Source organism: Protopterus annectens, chromosome 13.part0 (assembly GCF_019279795.1).
Source record: "Protopterus annectens isolate FY-2018-M chromosome 13.part0, PAN1.0, whole genome shotgun sequence".
NCBI lineage: Eukaryota > Metazoa > Chordata > Ceratodontiformes > Protopteridae > Protopterus > Protopterus annectens.
Window position 1 is genome coordinate 712,832,240 of NC_056747.1, and position 22,348 is coordinate 712,854,587.

The 22,348-nt window shown below is 42.1% G+C and overlaps 1 protein-coding gene across 1 annotated transcript in view; it reads right to left on the reverse strand.

The window, feature by feature from the left end:
- Positions 1–22,348, reverse strand: part of KIAA0100 (KIAA0100 ortholog) — a 2,229,983-nt gene that overhangs the window by 280,419 nt on the left and 1,927,216 nt on the right. Inside the window, exon 33 of the mRNA XM_044054400.1 lies at positions 9,828–9,914. Within this exon, the coding sequence (XP_043910335.1) occupies positions 9,828–9,914 (87 nt within the window). The remainder of the gene's footprint in view (positions 1–9,827; positions 9,915–22,348) is intronic.

Genomic DNA, 22,348 nt, shown 5'->3' on the forward strand with positions numbered 1-22,348 from the left:
AGCAAGTGGGAGAGGAACAGATTTCTCCACCAGGGAGACAGGGGAAATTTAGAGCCATTTCTTTTATTTCACAAATGACAAGTATTAAAGGAAAGGGTAGAGATTCTTCAAGAAGCAACATCACAATCAAAGGGTGAGAAATCTTATCTTGCACCACAGGCTTAATGGATGTAGATGACTGTTTACATCAGAACTTGGTTAGAGACAGAAAGGGGCTCATCCAATAAGGCTGGGGACTTGCTTGACTATGGTGGTGTGGATAAATTGGATGATTTTTATTCTTTGCTACTGCTGTGGCTCTGGTTAGACTGTACCTCTGGACATTTGTGAGAGGTCAAGTATGCTGAACTACAGTTGAATGTTTTGGACCTGGGGGATATGTAGTATGGTTACTGATGCATTGGATTTATCAGGCCTAAGCAAATATTAGAGGAAGTGACAACACAGTGAGTGGAGGAGTTTTTTATCCAATTGTTTAGGGAGTTTTATGACATACTAGCTGGCTTCAGCAAATCAGATGGCCTGTGCAAGGTTCTATAGCAAGATATGATCATTAGCAGACAGACTATTAGAGCTGGCTGAAAATATAAACTTTAAGAACTGATTTTATGAAAGTACAATAAGTGCCCTGATTTGAACAGCTGCAATATCCATTAGCAATTTGTCTACAAGTGTGATCTGCTCAGTACTCTGTGAGAGAGTCTGACATAACCAAGCCTAACTATTTATCCAGTAAGAAAAGGGAAAAGCAAAGACTGAGGCAGAGGCATGCAGAGTATGGTCTGCAAATCACTGTTAAGCAGATGGAAGTTTGGGACATTATCTTGAAATGTTGAAATGATTGGAATTAGCCAGAAGTTTGTTTCCTTTCTTCTTTTTTCTTGCAAAAATGTGAACAAATGCTAATCTATATGGCCACATTATTTCTTTTTTGTGGTACGAGTCTTTGCCATTTCTGAATCTGTCTATTATATTATGGAATTTAATGAGCATTACATGTTTAAACAAATAGGGAATGGGATGCATTTGCCACAGTAATGGTGGAAGGAAGGGCAGGATGGAGTGAAAGAGAAGAGAAAATTGTTCAACCTTTAAAGACATATATAAAGTCTTGTATACAGTTATACAGTGAAGTGACATAAAGGGGGAGTAAAACCGTTCCTTGCTTTGTGTATTACTAGAAGTGGTAATGGGGTAACTGTATGGATGTGCTGGAAGGTAAGCAGCAGAAGTTAGGAAGGAAATGAGTGACAAGGGAAGTACAGACTTTGAGACACGAGGCAGCAAGGGTTGATGAAACAGGGGAACAAGAAACAGCTAAGTTTTAGGATGATGACGGTAAGGGGGAGAGTAGAGACTTTGGGGAGGCGATGTGCAACATCAAAGGCCTGACAAATCTTGTAAATAGGGAAAGGATGTTGCAATATATTAAGAAAGTGAGGGCAGATACGGTAGTCTTAGCAGAAACCTATTTAGATCCGGCGGAGCATCAAAAGTTAAATAGAGGGGGTGAGGTATTCTGTCCTGGCAGAATTAAGCTGGGAGAGAAAGAAGAAAAGAGGAGTACGCCCTCCTGGTGAGGAGGAACCTGAGGGTAGATGCAGATGAGAGATAAAAGGATGCGAATGAGATGGTGGTTGGGATGAAAAGATGGATTTTAGGTACAAGGTTGTATGTGCAGCAATCTACATCCCATCCAGAACCAGGGTTTTTGAGCTTACAGCCTTACTGTGTAGGAAAGTCGCATTTCAGGAGGATATTTCTTTAGTAGCTGATTACTGGAATGTCACTGTGAGTAGGGATGGTGTAAGGGACCAAGCAAACAAAAGGTGCCTACAGAAGGGGAAGTTTTTGTCTGCTTATACTAAATGGATATGGCTGTTGGATGTACATAAGTTTAAGCAGAGAAGATGTCAAAATCACAGGTTTACTTATTATTCTCAAGGTTTTAACAGTAGGCAAGAAGTAATAGAGGATATACAACTATCAAATACCCAAGTGTGCTGGTCACAGTGGGTGTTGAGCCAATAATGATTTCAGACCATGCATTAGTCCAAGTGAAATATAATTGAGAACCCAACCAGAGTTGCTAAGACACTGAAGATTCCCAGGGTATCTCTCAAAATATCTGAAGGCCAAGCAATGGGTGGAGCAAGCAGTGAATGAGGCTGCTGAAAGGATGGAAAGTTGGGACAAATGTAAGCAGTGAATTAAGGTGGAAGTAGAGAGATAAACAAATGCAACATAGATGAAACAAAGGCAACATGATTTAGTAAGAGAATTAGCGGTATTACAAGCTACGCCAAGGTCACAGGGTGTGGGCAAGAAGGAATGAAAATTAAAATGACAGTTACAGGTACAAGTAGATAAGAGAGTTTTCCTTAGGAAGTGGAAATATGGAGCAGTTGTCTTTCAGTAATTCCCCCAGAGGGATAAGCACTCTGACAGTGCAATTTTGGCAAGAAATAATGGAGGGAAGGATCTACAGACTTAGACATGGGGAATGAGGCAAAGTCGTCTCACTCATGGATATATTAAACAAATTTTTAGAATATTACAAACCACTACATCCTGAGACAGATGAATATGGACAGGAGAAGAGGAGGAAAGAGAGAGGTTTTAAAAGTTAGAGTTGATTAAACCTGAGGATAAAAAGAGGGAGAAGATAGCACAGCCGATATCAAGAATGGAACTGAACAAAATATGGAAGGGGATGACAAAAGGAAACATCCAATAGTGATGCCTTATCAGTAGAATTATGGGCTGTAACAAAAAACAAGTTTATTGAGCTCTGGCTCAGGCTGCTGAATGAGATGTTACGGAAGACCCTTTCCCTCTGTGTCTTAGAAGGAAGTGACTGTTGCTGTGATTTTGAAAGACGGAAAATATCTTCTCCTACCTTCCTCCTGCACACCCATTCCCAATTAAAGTCACAACTACAAGTTTGCAATGTCAGCCACAGCTCAATGGACTGGGTAGGTGATACCATATATTATACAAGCAGATTAATGTGGATTTGTGGGAAGGAGGAGGATGGTGGGCAACATTTTACATACGTTAACAGTGACTGATGAGGCACAGAGAGAAGTTAGGAGGCTAAAGGCTCTCTTCCGAGATGCAAAGAAGGATTCTGATTGGATGAGATGGAACTATTTGTTTTAGCTGATGCAAACCTGGGGCTTTCCAAAAGGTTAGTAGAAATGACTGGGAAGTGACATAAGGGGGCAAAGGTGAGCACTGAGGAGGAGTGAGATACCAGCTTTATGCAATGTACCTGCAGCCTTGGCAAATCTCATCAGAAGGTCTACTTTCTTAAGCTGTTAATGAGAGCAACAGCTACGACTAGTGTCACTGTTTGCAGATTACATGTTACTTATGCTCATGTACCCCAAAGTGGACTTATTAAGGTTATGGACTATGCTAGAGGATTTTAGAAAAAGATCAGGTTATAAGATTAATCAAGAGAAATCACAGGCCCTAGCACTTAATTCTGAGTAAGTTAAAGGAGAATCTCAAATACCCATGGGAGATAATAGGATAAATATTTGAGGATTTGGATAAAGGGAACTATAGAAGAGATGTTTCAAGAAAACTTTTGAAAGATTAAATGCAACATTTGAGAAATGTGAGGCAATTTCACTTGAAATGGACAAAATGTTTCAAGTTGCGATTATCTGTGTTGCCACAACATGTGTTCTTGGGGCTTCCAACCCTAATGTATTTAAAAGACTTAAACAGGTGATTTTAAAATTTCTATGGAATGGAGGTAAGCCTTTGGTAGCTTGAGAAAGTTTAGTGGCACTGAAGGATTTATGCGGCCTTGGAGTATCTCACATTAAAATCTACCTTGAGGCCTGTCAGTTGTCTTTGGTCTTCTGATTCCTGAAGTCACTATATAAGGCAATGTGAAAAGGAATGCTGTGGGCTCTGAATAAACAGTTAAGAGCATAGGTAGATATACTGAAGATACTGTTAATCACTCATGGGCAGTTTGCCAAACCTCACTCATGAATTACCTCCAAATAACAGTAGGGACTACTCTAAGAGTGGAAAGTAAAAGGAATGGACATTAGAAGTGTTGCCAATAGGAGGAACTCAAAAGGACAGAACCAATCAGCGGATGAAGAAGAAAACTAAGATGGATACATGGCAGCTATTATTAGTGGGGGGGGGGGGGTTAAAACATGGCAAGAAGTTAAAGATGAATTTCAATTGCCAGAAACATTGAGTTGGAAATATCACCCCTAAATCTAATGAAAAAGATAAAACAGGTAAGAGGCATCTCACCTAAGATCATGAACTGATGGGGATGATGATAGTGTTGAAGGAAGGCAAGGGTCCTGCTCAAGCAATGTTATTAAAGTCAAGTAAAGTACTAAGTTGAGGTATGAAGAACTCATAGACAAGAGAGGTAGGAAGTGTGGTTATTGAGCAAGAGTTGATTCGGATTATTCAGCTCTCCAGATATGCTATCAAAGCTAGATGTTTTGGGATTGTTGCATGGAAGTGTCTCTACCAACAGTTCAAAATGCCACAAAGGTTAGCCAAAATGTTCCCAGGGGTTTGGGGGACCTGTTGGAGATGTGACAGAAGGCAGAAAGGAATCTAGAGAAACATTTGGCAATGTGAAAAACTGAGAGGATTTTTAGTGAATATCCAGCATTTGATAGACAAGCTTCAAAATTGTTATAGGTTCATAGACTTCATGGTGTACTATTTACAAACTGTCTTTAAAAGTTGGTAGCAATTATGTATACCACTGATTTTGATACGGTAACTGCTTATTATTATTCAGATTGAAAATATTACATTACTTTTGTCAACATTCAGTGCATGGTGTACTAATCACTTACTGTATTGCTATACTTTTTCTTCCATGAATTTAATAAATGGATTAAAAAGAAACACCTTTTAAATGACTAGTTCAAATATTAGTTTAATCTTCTGAATAGGGTTAACTGCAGAAATAAGCTTAGTCAGGCAGTTAATGAGGAGGATTATGACTATGAGCTGTTAATTATCTTCTTCCTGAAGTCCAGTGTTGGATTCCTTCAGCCTCCAATTGCCTAGTGCGTGTATGTCTGATAAAGTCAATTAGCTAGATAGTGCTGCACCCCCCCCCCGAAATTCGTCACAGATAGCATACAATGAAAGTGAAATTCACACATAACAAATCAAAGGAATATCCTATGTAGACCATAAGTGGTGATGTACCAAAACAGGGCCACAGTGTCCAGTGACAAATTCAAGGCACCCTGCTGCAGAAGAAAAATGACTACTGCAGAGTGACTATTTAGGGGCTTGATGTACCAGATGTGTCTGCTGAAGTCACTAAAGTCCAGGATGGCGAATAAATCTCCCAGCCCCTTTAGAACAAAAAAAAGGTGGGAACAAAATATCTACCTCTCAAAGAATTAAAAAAAATCCATTTCCCCTTTGCAGAGAAAAGTCTGGGTATTTTCTAATCCCTGGTTACTCAGTAGAGCACTGAGGGGCAGTGACTAACAGCTCAAACATGTGGCAAGTCATGGGAATGCATGTGTGGTACATTCTGAAACTGGTTCTCTCATCAGGTCACTTCATCGATCCAAATGTTGCTACACTGGTGGTGTTGAGGAATAAAGGCCCGACTACAGCCCAGCCAACCCAAATTTTATTTGTGGCTCTGGTGGCTGATGGATTGGTAGGGAAAGAAGGGTGGATTCACGAGTGTTCCCTATGATGATCCTTAGGGACATTGTGTACGGGGAGGCATGGTCCTAAGAGACAGAAGGGTGTTGGACCTGGCTGAGCTGCTGCAGAGGTAGGGTGATAGAACACATGCCCCAATGCACTCTTGCCCCTTGGAGGTTACTGCAAAAGGAGGGGAAAGCAGTAAAATGGGAAATATCCCCAGGCAGATGGCAGGATGAACAGATCTCCCAGAATGCTCTTAGTATCCGCACCATCCTCAGCTGGAGGAAGTGCAGGCATGTTAGGTAAAGCTGGCAGACCTGGCAATGGATATGGGGCACTGGTGTAGGATACCATATGAATGAAGCAAGGGGAGCAAAAATAGCTCAAAATTAATAAACAATAAACAAAAAATAGTTGATTAGAGATGTTTTTTGTAAACTGAAGAATAAAGATGTCATCTCTTAATTGGTGGTGGCAGAAGTGAACAATGCTGTTGAATCAAAGTATTCTGAAGAAGCTTTGGCCATGATGTTCCAAGATCAGTAAGAAGAGAAACCAAACAAGCATTACGGTTGAAAGTGGCAGAGGTAACATTAAGCTACAGAATGATGTATAGATGGAATATGTCAGGTTGTAAATGCTAAATGGATTAAACTATGGAATATGAGTGGACTGTTTGAAATATATATGAAGTACATGGGATTGGTTTTAATGGATGAAATGGAGGTCCTGCATGATCAGCAGGAAGCCACTGAGCCTGTTAAACAGTAAAAGTGTGAGCATCAAGGCAAAGAAGCTAAAAAAGGTTTTCCCAATGGCCTTAATACTTTAATGCAATTAATTCACATCTGGGAGGGGAACAGAAATAAGAAAAGAGAAGACAGCAATTACTCTAAGTTTGGCATAGTCTCTGAAATGCTCTTTAGTATGGGAACCTTAATTTTAGATAAGGTAATGCCTGCGGGTGCAATTATCAATTTGGGGCAAAAGCTCCTATCTTGTGTGTGTGTGGGGGGGTTACACTTCAAGTTTTGAAAACGTATGTAGTTTTCTGTCTTTGTACTAAATTAAGGAGTGGGTAGTAGAAATTATTTGTTATTAGGAATGACATTTTTCCCCTAGAAAAACAGTTAGTGAGTGTGATAAAATGAAAATGGGATTTTAAAAATATGGTAGAAAAAAAGCAAAAGAGATCTGGGTAAGTGTTGGGAATTATTTACATGGAATGACAAATGTTGAAGTATTACAGAAAAAGGGTAATCTCACAGAACAGAATGTGGAGAACTGCAAAATGCTAAATGGAAAATAAGGAAGTATTTGGAAAATGTGCATGAGTATTAGAGATATCTTGGAAATGTCATGTAAATCAGTATAAAGCACAGGAATGTGGAAACCAAGAAAAAAGCAAAAATGGAAATCTCTATGGAAGACATAATTATCCTAAGGTAAAAAGAAGACAAGGCTCAACAATTAATAGCTAAGAAAGGAAGACATAAGGTAAAAACAGTTAGGTATAATCAATCAATAGGGAAGTTGTCAAGAAGATAAGGTTTTCCTGTGGAAGTCTGGAAGCTAACAGGGAAAAAGCGATAAAGTTCTGGAGGGTTTTAACAAAATTTTACAAGGGGAGCAAGTAACATTTCGAAAGAAAGCTGAAGTAGGTGTACTACCCAAAGAAGGTAAAGACTCTTCAGACCCAGCTTCATATAGACTCATTAAAATTACAAAACATTATTATAAAAAGTTTATGTCTATGCTAGATAAAAGAATGGCAAAGTTGTTGCTAAAACTGATAGATATGGATCAATGTGGTTTTGTGGAGAGAGGTAAATAGACAATATCAGAGGGAAGGCACAGTGTTCAAGAACAGCACTATTGTTGTTGGGTTATGACGCAGCAAAAGCATTCAACAGAGTTAGCTAAGATTTTATGAGTAAGGCAATGGAAGCATTTACATTCACTGGTAGAATAACAGGGTTAGACTTGGAGGATATATGAACGGTCAGAGCCACAAATTAAGGTGGGAGGGTTCCTCTGCAACTATGTTTGAAGAAAGGAACAAGGGAGTGTCCTCTTTCCTCTTTATTATTTGTGTTATATTTAAAGCTACTAGCAAACAAAATAAGGGGCTCACAAATCCATGAATATAATTGGTATGGAAGTGAAGAAAACTTAGCTCTGCAAATTATTAGAAAATCTGCGGTGGTGGTGCTGCGGTATCGTTGTCGCCTCATAGCAAGACGTTGTCCCGTTCGATTCTCAGCTAGAGCATCTTCTGTGTGGAGGCATGTATGAATGGGGCGTGCCTTCATTGAAGGTTGTGCGTCAGGGCTGGTAACCCGGTATGTAAAAATCCACTACCAATCATTAGCGGACCGGAGTTCCACTGTGGCGACCCCTAACCGGGAAAAGCCGAAAGACAAAAACAAACAAACTTGATAAATCTAGAAAAAGACATTCTGGTAACTGTGGAACATTTTGAGGCAGTTTAGTCTTTTCAGGATATAAAATGAATGAAGATAAAACAAAGGCTATAGTGGTAAACAATGCACCTGCACATGAATTGGTTTAGCAAAAACCACGCTTAAGGGGAGATGATAAAATGTAGTAGATAGGTATATGGATTAAAAGGATTCTATGATGAATGTTAAGGATATTGTGGGAAGAGATTAAACAAAAAGATAATGCAAACATTAAGAAGCTTGAAGCTCTTGATTAGGGATAAAAATAGTAACATCCAAGCAGTGAAAATGCTTCTAATCCCTTTAGCTGTATAAACAGGGCATGCATATTTTTTAACTAGAGAGAAGTTGTGGACCATAATTATAAAGGGTTGAAGGAATTTATTTGGGAGAAGGCAAGACTTAAGTGGGGCGGGTTGAATCTCCACTCAGTTCATGGTACTTTAGGACTGCTTACTTTGAAGGTATACTTCAGAACTATACAATCAAAGTTCACATACATAACACAAGCAGGTTATAAAAATGGAAAGGGATGACGATAAAATGAGGCTGGGGAGTGGAGTTCAACTAGTAAAAGACTAGGATTTTTTTATCTGTGCCCTTAAGAATAATAGCCACCATCCAGAATGTTATATTCATAAACCAGCAGAAAGTATTCTAAGAAGAACTAAGTCAACATAGGAGATTTCACAACTAGGAATGACTGTAAATACGGGTATATAAAACAGGCAAGAAGGGACTGGAACTTACTGGAGAAGTATATCAAAGGAGCAAAGGTACTCAGAGCAAGTAAATAAAGAGGGAAGGGTAACACAGTAGAATGAGGCAAAAAGAAGTAAGGACTGCTGGGTAAAACTACCTCCCATACTATACAGAATACTGTACAGGCAAAGAAAAAGGGATAGGGAAGTGCCAAGTGAAAGACCAGTTTTGGTACAGCTTTTAAGTGAGTCTTGAACAGAAGTGGTTAAAAAAGATAATATGGTATATAAAAAATAGTGCACATCAATAAATCAGTGGAGATTAGAAACGCTTGGGAAGAAAGAATGGAAGGATAATACACAAAAGAACAACTGTTGGACATCTGAAAGAGACCAAGTATGCAATAAAGCACAGAAGGTTTAAGATTTTTGTTTAGAAGTGTTTGCATAAGTATTTTTATACCCTAAGTAGACTTCAGAGAATTTTTCCTTGGGTAAAAAGCAAATGCAGGAGATGTGATGGAAAAAGAGGGGTAATGGGGAACATGTTTTCTGTGAATGTAATGAATTGGCAGACTAAAATTTCCTAGAGAGTTCTTTGCCAGAAATGTTGGGGTGGGGCATATGCTTGTGTCTAAGGAAATGATTCTTCTGAGCTGGGAAATATGATCTGAATTGCACAGATATATTAAGACCTTACTAAGTTTAATGCTAGTGCCAAAAAAGCAATTACTAGAAAATAAGACATAAAAATATATCCCCACCTTAATGGAAGTTATGGAAATTGTAAGGGGGTGGGATCTTTAGAAAAGGGAAGAAACAAATTTCATAGAAATAAATTTAATTTGTGGGAATAACACATGCAGAACAATGCTGAAAAGGAAGAATGATGTTAAATAGAAGGCAGGAATTGAACAAGTTGTGTAATTGCTGGACTGTTAAAATTTAATGCTTCGATAAAAATGTTAAAAAATAAAAGTTTGCTTACCTTATAGACGGCATTTGGCAAAAGATTGTTCATTGTGAACCAGCCAAGTTCTAACAAGTGCTCTGCTGTGTCATCTGATTTGTTTACCTGCAGTATCAAAAAAAAGACATAAACATGTTAACAGCAATGCTAATGAAAGCACAACTGTGTTACGAACTTACAGAAATGTAGATGTTTGAGCATATTCACTGTAGCATTCACAACATTTGGGATTCCTGCCTACAGGGAGCCCGATGTCCAGCCTTTCAGACATTCCTTCTCCCTCCTGGTTTCGGCCCCCTCTCTTCCAGAGGAAAGAAGGTGCCTGGTAAGGGGCAGAGAGAGGAAAGTGGAGGATGAGATGAAGAGTGCAACCAACCCCCAGGCTGCCTAAAAGGATAACACAGGGGATCATGGGAGAGAGAACTGAGACTGCATCAGTGAATATACTCAAACATCTACAATTCTGGCAAGTTCTTAACCCAGTTTTACAACGTCCATCACAATATTCACTGTTGCAGTCATAACATCGGAGAAGATTTACAGAGATTAAGGACCGCAAGGAAGCAGCCTCTGAGGAGGTCGCAAAGAGAGCAGACATTGAAGGATAGCTTTGTTAAAATATAGGATGAAGTGTTGGAAGAAGGTGTGGACTGTGCAACTCTTCGAAAATTGATTGCATCTTCACCCCTTGAAGAAGGCCGTACTGGCTTGTAGTAGCTCTAAGTAAAATGGTCCTTAATGTGGCCAGATACAATTTTACAATGGAAGGAAAATCAAAAATGGTTTGTAACAGACCGTAGTTCTAAAATTTTTCTTATAGAGGTAATCGCTATCAAAAGGGTGGTTTTCTGGAAAATGTCCTTGAGGGGTATGGAAGTAGTGGATTCAAAGAGTGGCAAGGTGAGGTTTTCTCAGACATACTTTAGGACCCATACTGGAGTATTGCCTCTTTTAGGTGGTCTGCCCACAACACCCAACTTCAGGAACTGCTTACTTTAAATCTAGGAGTATTACTGCGGATGCAAGGGCAGATAAACTGATATAGCTGATGTGTGTACCTTCAGAGAGGTAAAAGATGTTCCTGTTCTGTAAAGGTATGACAGATAAGTGAGAACCAGGAACATTTGTACAGAATTTGGGTCCTGGTCTCTAGCAGGGCACCAGAGGGAGAATCTTTTCCATTTTGCTAGGTAGAGTTTCCTTCTGTTGGATTTTCTGGAATCTCTTACACTACTTAGCATATTCTTTGAGGAGGTCTGCCTAAATGAGATGAATGTTAGATCATCAAGCAGTAAGCCTTAGAGTCCACAGACTGGAGTGCAGCAGGGACCTTTTGTTCTGAGGTCCACATCTCAAGGCATCAGTTTGGGCTCTGACTTTGCTAAACTCAGCAAGATAGAGAAAGTACAGTTATGTACACTTGCCCCATAAATGGAGACGTTTGAGAGTATTCACTATTACAGTCACAAGTGATGGGATTTCTTGTCATGGAAGCCATTGGAGAATTTTCTCCTTCACCTGACGACAGCGGTTGCCCTGACTGATGTCAAGATGTTGGGATAAACAGGGAGTCAGCCATGCCATAACTGTGCTTTCTTACCCCCCAAATGACAGCAGCCCCTCTAAAAGATCCCCAAGGCCAGAGGCCTAAGCTCAAAAACTCCAGAGTACGTACAGAATAGGAGGGAACAACCTGGAAGTAGATAGGAGGATATCCACCCCAGTCCCATGGGGCAAGAGGAGGAGTAAGTGAAAAACCGAGGTGGAATCCTTCAAAGCCCCCGGGCCTGTGGAAAATACGGCCCAGACCGCAGAATCCTTTATAAACGCATTCTATGAACACCTTCAGGAATGCACGGATCATGCAATCCCAAATAAAACCAAGACCCAATCCTCCAAAGGCAGACATCCTGTCTGGTGGACCCCAGCCATAAACAAACTATACAACAGAAGGAGGAAGCTACTAAATGATAGAGCAAAATCCCAAAAAGGGAAGGCATCTCTGATCAGTATTAGTAAAAAACTACGGGCACTCATAAAATCGTCTGAGGCCAGCTTCGAGAGAAAAATTGCACAGGACCCTAAGCATAATCACAAGGCTTTCTTTAGTTATGTTAGGAACCTGGGTGGGAATTCTCAGATATGCTCAGAATTAGTCCAAAATGACAAAAAATACACCGAACCCACAGACATTGCCAACATCCCAGCTGACAGGTTCAGTGCAAACTTCTCCCCCCCTCACCAAAAGGGATAATATCTATCCCAGCAAAGCGCTGCCCCCCCTGACATCTCAGATGCTCAGGTAAGAGCCGCCCTCTCCAAAGCAAAAAACACAGCATCAATGGGACCAGACAGTGTCCCGGGCTGCATGCTACATGAACTCCAAGAAGAGCTAAACCCAAACATAAAACTACTGTTCAATCTCAGCCTTACTACAGGATATGTACCCAAAGAGTGGCGTACAGCAACAGTGGTCCCTCTCCACAAAGGTGGTGCCTCAACAGATCCTGGAAACTATCACCCCATAAGCCTGACTAGCTTGGTCTGCAAAGCTATGGAAAGGATCATCATGGACCTCATAAATAAAGATATTGGGGACCTACAGACACTGGATTCTACCCAGTTCGGCTTTGTTAAGGGCAGATCCTGCCTCTTAAACCTGGTTGATTTCTTTGAAACAGTCACCAAGGCCATTGACGAGGGGAAGGTGGTCCACACAGCCTACCTGGACCTCGCAAAAGCCTTCGATACAATACCCCACTCGGGCATTATAGATAAGCTCACCAGTTTAAATATAAACCCCTATATCACTAGATGGGTTGCAAACTGGCTCAAGGACAGAACCCACATGGTTAGAATTGCTGGAGCCATGTCAGACTCCAAAACAGTTATAAGTGGCGTCCCACAAGGCTCAGTCCTGGAACTTCTCTTGTTCGGTATATATTTCTCGGAGGTACAGGCCAACAGGGAAGGACTGCGGCTGACCAAGTTCGCAGATGACAGCAAACTGGGTGCCATAATCGACTCTCCAGCCGAAACAAGCATCCTCCAAAAGGGCCTCATAGAAACAGACAACTGATGCCAGAGCCATGGCCTCAAGCTAAACGCCAAAAAGTGTATAGTCATCCCCTTTGGCAAAAACAAAGTGCCCATAAATTACCACATAGGTGGTAATCCATTAAGTACAGAAGAATTAATTAGGGACCTGGGGACCCAAGTTGATAGCAATCTCTCATTTGACAACCACGTGGCCAAAGTGGTTAGAAAAACATTTTATATAGCCCACCTAATCATGAAGGGATTCACATCTAGATCAGGGGAGGTCATCGTGCCTCTTTACTCATCCCTCATCAGGCCCATAATTGAGCACAATGCCCCTTTTGGGATGTACCTTACCACACACCTGCAGCAACTGGAAAGACCCCAAAAGTACCTCACCAAGAGGATCAAAGGGCTCAAACAGATGCCATATGCTGCCCGGTTAAAGAAACTCCAGCTCTACTCAGTGGCATACCGCCTGCTCAGAGGCAATCTGTGCCTGACGTATAAAGCCATGTCCAACCCGGAATTAATGGACATGCTGCACCTCAGAAAATCCAAATCCCATCGAGCTATGCGCTCGAGAGACTTGAACCTCAGCACTGAAATAAATAGGACATGCTGGAGGGACAGATTCATAACCCAGAGGCTCCCTTCACTCTGGAATAAAATCCCAGTCCAGGTTAGGCAGAGTCCTTCATTGACTCTCATCAAGAGGAATCTTGATGAGTGGATGGGAGATCGTAGGTTTACCCCGGGTATCAGTTCTGTGTCACTGTTAGACAGAGGCACAGTATACTAACCTTGAAAAAGGGCATAGCAAAATTAATTTAAAATGGGTGGCGAAAGCCAAACACACTCTGGCTAGGCTTATAAATGCCCTAGGGCAGATAGCCTAGTATGAACCTATGAACAGTGAATACATTCGAACATCTACATTTATGGTAAGTGTACACAACTGTACTATGTTCTTCATGTTTTTATGACTATTGCTGTCATAACTAACAGGATGACTCCCAAAGCTGAAAGGAGGGTGAATGGAACATTTATGGACAGGAAAGGATGCCTTGCAAGATGGCAGTGGCAAACCCCACTCAGGACTTGTAGAAGGTTGGAAATTGATAATGTTTGGTGAAAGTATGCACAGAGGGCCATGTAGCAGCTTCCAAAATGTCCTTAGTAGCCATCCCTTTAAGAAAGGTTGTAGATGCAGCAGTAGCCTTAGTGGAGTGCAACCTCACAGAGTCTGGAAGTTTATTTCCCTGAAGGCTACAGCAAAACAAGATGCTGTAGAAGATCCATCTGGAGATGGTTTGTTTGGAAACTGGTCTCCCCTCAGAGCTACAGGCAAAGGCCACAAAAAGCTGGTCAGACTTCCTGACATTCTTTTTTCTGTTCAAGTACTAAAACAGTTGCCAATGCATACCCAAGTTATGGAGGATTCTTTCTCCCTTGTTTTGAGGGTTAGGAAGGTGGGCAAGTGGATGGTCTGGTTTAATGAGATTTCTGTAACCTCTTTAGACATAAAGGAGGGGTTGGTCCTAAAGACTCTGTCAGGATGGAAGGTGATGAAAGGATCCACACATATAAGAACATGAAGCTCTGAAACCCTTTTAACTGCAGTAAAGGCTAGCAGGAAGGCTGTCTTCCAGGTCAGGAATTTGATGTCTGTGGAGGAAATTGGCTCAAAAGGTGGGAGGGTGAGCTTCTCTAGGATAAAATTGAGATCATTCAGGGGAACAGGAGGTTTCCTTGGAGTTCTAATGTGGATAACCCCTCTCAGAAACCGTTTCATGAGAGGATGGTAGAGCAGAAGGAGTTGGTCAGGTAGATAAGCTGAAATTGCTGAAGCATGAATTTTAATATAGGAATAAGAATGCCCTTTGTCAAAACGTTCTAATCAGCATGAAAGGAACAGATGCATCTGAGCTTGAAGAAAGTTCTGTCTCTTTTGTCTGCACTATTTAGTGAATCTGTTCCATTTAGCGAAGTAAAATTTTCTTGTGCTAGGTCTCCTGGCTTATTTTAGAATTTCCAGGACTCACCCCCTCCATGGGGTCAATGTATCACCCAAGCTGTCAATTTGAGAGTGTTCATGGTGGAGTACATGATAGTACCCTACCTTTGTGTTAATAGGTCCACTCGTTGATGAAGCAGCCCTGGTTCCTTCTTGCTTAGACTGAGCATTAGAGGATACTAGTGTTGCCTTGACCAGTCTGGGTCTATTAAAATGACCCTTGGCCTTTGCTCTCTTATCTGCAGTGGTACCCTGGGGAGCAATGGTATTGGGGGGAAGGCATAGAGGAATAGGCTTGTCCAAGGGAAGGAGAAGGCAATGGTTTTCCAGGCTGACCTTGTTTTGGCCATTGAGAAAAACTTTTTTAAGTGAGCATTTCCTCTGGTGGCAAAAAGGTCTCGCTCTTTGGAACAACCCACTTTTGGCTATGGTGAGAAAAACTTCCAGAGGCAACTGCCACTCATGAGGGTTTGTCAGGCTCCTACTTAGGTGATCCTCCAGGTGACTGGTTTCTCCTGGCAGGTATTGTACCATGAGGAGTTTGCCATTACCCAGAAATCCACAGCTAGGCAACATAAAGGGTAAGAGTTAGCCCCCCCCCCGGCTTCTTTATGTACCACAAAACCATGGTGTTGTCTGTCTTCACTAGGAGTACTCCTGGTATCCATTGGCCTTTCAAGGCATTCAGATGTTTTTGGACTGCCATCAGTTCTTTTAGGTTGTTGTGTCAGTACTTGAACTAAGAGTCCCATCTGCCCAAAGTTTGTAAGTTGTTCTAGTGGGCCCACTAGACTATATTCACAGCATCTGTGGTCAGAGTTTGGTCCTGAGGGATGAACTTGAAGAAAAGGCCCGGGCTGCTCAGGTCCACCAGGCAAGCTCCTTCCTGAGGCAAGAGAAAAGCTTTACCCTGAAGTTGAGGGATTGAGAATGCTGATATCACACACTTCTGAGGGACCAATGCAGCTTCCTCATATGTAGTCTGGCCAGGGGGATCATGAGGTTGCAAGAGGCCATGTAACCTAAGGCACTGGGGAACTGTCTGGCTGTTGGGTAGTTCCTGAGAAAGAGCTTCTTGAAGTAAAGAGCTAGAATGTTAACCTTGCCTGGAGGAAGTAAAGCTTTCTGAAGTGATGAGTTCAGCAAGGTCCTGAGAAACATAACCTGTTTGTGGGGATGATCTGGGACTTTTGGGTACTGATGGTAAACCACAGTGAAGTCAGAACCTCTTGGGTTAAAGTAGACACTCTTGGAGTGATTCCACATCTGTTGCCTGAATGAAGCAGCCATCTAAGGAAGGGCAAATCTGAATGCACTTTGACCTGCAGAACTCCGTCACTGTGGCTGAGCATTTTGTGAAAATTCTGGGTGCAGAAGACAAGCCAAACAGCAAAGCACAGAGCAGATAGTATTGTCACACCTACTCTGAAGCATAAGCACCTCCTGTGAGATTTTTCTATGTGGATGTGGAGGAATGCATCCTTTAGATCTAAGGTTACCATGTAAGCATTGTAAGAGATCATAGGCAGCAATTTTTGAATGGTTTGCATTTTGAATTTTGGTACCTGCAAGAATCTGTTGAGCCTTGACAGGTCTAGAATAGTCTAAAGGTGCCCTATTTTCTGGGGAATATGAAAATCCTTAAGCAAAATCCTTTTCCTTGTAATGTGTTTGGTACTGGTTCCACAGAAACTTGGGTGCACAGGAGTTGTACTTGATTTAAGGCCTCTGTTTGTTGGTTTCATGGAATATATGGGAAACCTGATCAAATTAGAGGCTGTTTGAAGTGGAGTTTGCAACCTCTTTGCATGATTTTCAGTACCTACTGATTCCTAGTAATGACAGTCCAATTTTTTAAGACAGACAACCATCCTCCTTGCTGGAGAGGGGGTAGGGAGGAAAGAGTGAGACTGGAGGGGAGTGGGAAGGGATGGTCATGATTGCTTCCTGCTGGGTCAGTGTTGGTGAGCTCACACATGCATATTGGAATCTGCCTGCCACTGACTGAGGAGCTGGTGCAGCTGCTGACTCCTTTCCCTACGAGGCCTCCTATGTCTAAGCTTAGTCTGGGAGGCAGGAAAGGACTAGTGTTTGGTAGGATAACTGCAAATGAAGTGAGGAGGCTGAACAAGGAGAAAGTCCTTGACAGTTTGCATGGACTTGGCCTTATCCTCAATCACCTTAATTACAGCTTAAGCCTTGGGGCCAGAAAGAAAATCTTTATCCAAAGGAGCATCCAAGAAAGTGGATATTACATGTTCAGGGAAGGACTTTTCCCTTGGCCAGGCATGACTTCTAAAGTCAGATCCTGTAGCTGCCACCCTTGCTGGAAGCTTTCAGAGCATCATAGCCACAGTACAAGGAGTGATTGGCTACTTGAGAGCAAGAACTACATAGGTCCATCAGTTCCTTTGAGAGGGCCTTATTTCAATCCCCACCAGTTTTTGTTTCCTCTGATCTAAAATGTTTAATGATATGAGATGGCTTAGTGGTAAATCACGTTGGCTATGGTGTGCAGGGTCCTAGGTTCGAGCCTTGCAAAGGCTGTTTATTTGTTGGGAGGGTGGCCTAATGGTTAAGTTGTTTGCCTTACAAACACGAGGTGCAAGGTATGAGTCTCACAAGGGATAATTGGCTAGGCTTAACATGGCTCACAAGGGCAGTTAGCTTAGTACTAACCTATAACCTATGAAACTGGCGACCCAAAGCCCTCATGGCCAGGTTAGCAGAGGTTTAGACTTTCTTTCTGAACCTAACCAATGCTCTGCTTTCTTTGTCAGTTGACAAGGAACTTTTAGACATATTAGCTTTAGCTCCCTTAGGGCCCTGAGTCACCACTTTAAGGTCTCCTACAGGGTTCTTGAAAAAGTATCTTTGGGAATCCAGAACCTTGTAAAATCTGTCAGGTTTCCAAGGGGCAGGAGGGAGTGAATCTGGCTGAAAGTGTGAATCCAGCAAGACATCACCCACCACCTCTAAAACTGGAGGAATGGCAAGAGGTTTATGCTCAGGGAGTTTTAGAAATTCCCTATCCCTCTTCTTGGACTGTGTGGATAGTCCTGTGCTTCCCATTTAAAGTGTTCTCTTAGGGTATGCAGGGTCTCTTCAAAAGAAATGTCCTCAGGGGAGAGGCTGAGGCAAGGTTCTCATCAGAATCTGAATCACCACAGGAAGCAACAGATTAACCTTCCTCAAAGGTGGATTCATTATTATCATCCACAGAATCAGAAGACTCCTCGGGGGAAATAACCCTTTTTTTTTTTTTTTTTAACAAAAGAAGACTCAGGGGTAAAACCTGAGAGAAAGACATCTGGATCTGACTATGGTGATCAAACCTTCTGCTAACCTAAGTCCTGCTGACAGGCCTGAGTTTGGGAGTGGGAGCCAGTAGATCCTGGCTGGGGCAAGCTGAATGCAGCCCTTGTATGTTAGGCTTTAGACTTGGGCCTGAGGGTGACTTCCACACTACGGTCAGGATGCGGGCGGACAGCTGAATCTCAAGGATGGTGAACTGAGGTGATCTCCTGATGATGAAAAACTCCTGACACCACTTTGTCAGACAGAGAGTGGTCATAGGAAGCTGGAACCTGTGAAGCAGCTCCAGACACCACCAACAAGCTAAGTCTTGATTGTTCTGAAGTAGAGGGACTCGGCAGAGAATCGGACTCTGAATGATTTCGAGAGAGGCCTGTGCCACAACTTCAGTTGTTGGGGGGGGGGGACTGCAAGGATAATGCAAATACAGAAAACAACCAGCACCACATGGAGAATCAAAGAATTTAAGTCTTGGTTTTAGCCCATTTTAGTACATATTAGAAAGCAAAAACTTTTTAAAATCTTCCTTAAATCTTTATACAGACGGTCTGTGTATATATTATCAGAGTTGGCCCATGGCATTTGTTATTAGAGGAAAGAGAACTGTGGTGGCAAGTTCTAACCAATGCCTATATGCACCCAGGCCTAAATGAGTCATGTTCTTTAAAATGCTTATTAAGATTAAAATCCTTAGAAAGACGCTACTTTGATAAGAATATACTTTTTTTTTTTTATTTACTTGGTCATGGAGCTAGATACAAGATATTCATATTTATAGCTAATTCATCATTTTGTTAATTATAATTACATGTTCTAGAGAGTGTGCTATTTATATTTATTTATGTATATATACACATACATATACATTTTTTAACAGTGCTTTATATATGTATACATATATTTTAGTTATGTGTAAATGTTTCTTTAATTGTGAATTGATGACGTAATGATGTCACTTCTGGTGGTTTATTTAAGCCAAGAAATTTCTTTCTTTCATGTTTTTGTCTGATGAAGGTCATACATTGTTACACCAGAAAGCGCTAACAATAAACTTGGAAGGACTGGTATACCACATTGCCTATTTTGTTTTTGCAGTTTCATTTTTGTTTTGTGATATGATGCTATGGAGGCCTACAGCAGAGCTGCTCTATCTGAATCTGTCATGAGAAGGCATGGTTGGCTTATGGAACGGACCCTACTGACCATATCAAATCCAAACTTCTAGATGCACCCCTGGATAAGGACTTCCTTTTTGGGCTAAAGGCTCAGACTGTGCTAAAACTGATGGAAGATAAAACAAAATCTATGCAAACTGTCAAGGAGTTCCTCCAAGTTCAGCCTCCTAGGTTTAGTAAGACTGGCCCTTTCCCTCTAGATCAAAAGGCAGCCAGAGGAAACCTTGGAGGGAAAGGCCTTAATGGGAGCAAAATCACAAAGGCACAGGCAGTGATCCTTAGGAACCCCCAGGCAGGGGAGTACTAGGCCAAAGGGCCGTGGCAGAGAGGAGCAGTAACTCTTTCTTTACCCCCCTGCCCTCCAGAAAAGACAGGAGGAAGACTATCCCTGTTCAAAGAAAACTGGTTCCTCTACTTCAGACAAGTGGGTTCTGAAAGTTATCTCAGATGGGTTACAAGCTCACTTTCAAAGAGCCATTAAGATACTCAGCTTGCTCAGATGTTCTACAAAATCAAACAGCAGAGGTCCTTTCTCAGATTCACAACCTCTGCTCACAAGGATCAGTAGAAGCAGTACCACATCATCAAACAGGTGAATGGGTTCTATTCCAGGCTGTTCCTGGTTCCCAAAAAGGAAGGTTGTTGGTGTCCTATCCTAAGCATGTCCACCCTCAATCAGTCCCTGCTGGTACCAAAGTTCAAAATGTTGATTCTTCAAAAACGTCTTCCCATGATAGCCCTTCAGGCATTAATGGTCACCTTAGACCTAAAAGATGCTTACTTTCACTTTCCTATACAGGAATCTTGCAGAAGTTTTCTTCCCTTAAAGGCAGTTAACAGTCACTTTCAATTCTCTGCACTGTCCTTTGGCTTGTCTACTGCTCCGGGGGTCTTTACAAAGTGTTTAGCCCCTGTGATCACCTTCTGCAGAACAAAAGGGATAGAAATTTACCCCATCTGGATGACTGCCTCATTTAAGCCACGAGTCAGTCAAACATCCTCAAGGATATGGCCTTCACTCAGCCCCTTCTCATGTCTTTGCGGCTCACCATAAACCTTTGCACATCCAACACAGACCCATCCACCAGGATTCTTTCCCTGGGGGATGTTCTGGATTCCTCCCTTCAAAAGGCCTTCCGCCCTCCAGAAAAGGTCTCCTTCATGACTGAGTACTTCAGAAACATTATGCCAGGGAATTCCTCAGGGCATTAGGCTACATGGCGTCTTGTATCCTCATGATCCCTCCGGCCAGACTACACATGAGGAAGCTGCAGTAGTACCTCAAAAATCTGTGGTGCCAGAACTCACAGTCCCTTGAGACCAAAATTCCAATGTTCCCTTGCCTCAAGGAGGAATTTGCTTGGTAGACACAGGCATGTGCCCAGAACCTGGGTCTCTCCTTCAGTTTCATCCCTCAGAGTCGGACTTTAACCACATATGCTTCAAAGACAGCCTAGGGAGCTCATTTCCAGCACCTTCAGTCCCAGGGCAGATGGGAAGATCAGTTCAGACACAAGCAAATAAACTGAAAAGAACTGATAGCAGTGCAAAAGGGCCTAGTGCCTTACAAAGATCAGTAGAAACCATGTGTCCTGCTTGTCAAAACAGACAGCATGCACTCTTACCTCTTTGTCGACTAGCGATGCAAGTCTGGGAGACAGCTCACTGTCTAGGATTGCACCTCATGACACAGTACTTCCCAGGGACTCAGAACACTCTGGAAGATCATCTCAGCACAAACATGATGGATCCCCACAAGTGGCATCTGCACTGGGAAACATTTCTCAGTACAGTCGAGAAATGGTGATCCCCAAAGATAGACCTCTTTGCCACCAAAGAAAATTCTCAACTAAAAAGATTCTGTTCCAGGAGCAAACTACCCACAGCCTGGAGGACAGATGCTTTTTCCTTCCTTTGGAGCCACATGTTCCTTTATGTGTTTCCTTCCCTGCCTCTTCTTCCTAGGGTCCTCCTAAAAATCAGGGAAGAAGGCCCAAGAGATATCCAGATAGCCCCAGACTGGCCCAGGCAGCACTGATATCCTCTGCTACTGAGTTTAACCAATGAAAAAACATGGCAATTACCTCTGACTCAGGACAAAGGGAGGTTTTGTACATCCTCACCTACAGCCTCTCAAACTTGCATGGATAATGCCACAAAATACTACTCTGTACACACCCTAAGAAGACAAGTTCAGGACATTCTCAAAGAGGCTAGAAGGCCTAGCACTATGAAATCATACTCTGCCAAATGGAGAAGATTCTCCATTTGGTGTCAGCAGCAAGGCCTCAATCCTCAAACAGCCAGTATCTCTGCCATTTAAGATGACCTGGCTACCCTGGTGGACAGAGGCCTATACTTTTCTTCCATCTAGATTCATGTCTCTGCTATTTCAGCCCACATCCCTATTCTTCCTCACATCTTTTTCCACCCTCTGATGAAACAGTTCCTTAGGGGAGTGGTCCATAACATACCTACCTAGGAAACAATCCACACTTCCCTGGAACCTCAATTTTGGTCTAGAAAAATTGACACTGCCCCCTTTGAAGTAGCAGCTTCTGCTGATGTAAAATTCTTAACCTGGAAGACTGCTCTTTTATTGGCTATCACCTCAGCTAGAAGGGTCTCTGAGCTACAAGCTGTCATGACAGTGGAACCATTTCTCATATTCCACCCAGAGTATCACTCAGAACATCCTTTATGCCCAAGGTGGACACAGGCACATCTCTGAATCAACCCATACACTTGTCCACCTTCTTCTCCAAGCTTCAGAACAGGGGGAAAGGAATCCTTCAACTTTTGGATGTGCACAGACGGCTTCGCTACTACCTGAGCTAAATCATTCAGGAAATCAGACCAACTCTTCTGTGTCCTTTGCCACTAGCTCTGAAGGGAAACCAGTCTCCAAACAAACTATTTCCAACTGTATCTCCTTTTGTTACAATCATCATGGCAAAAAGCCTCCTGAAACTGTAAGGACTCACTCTTCTAGG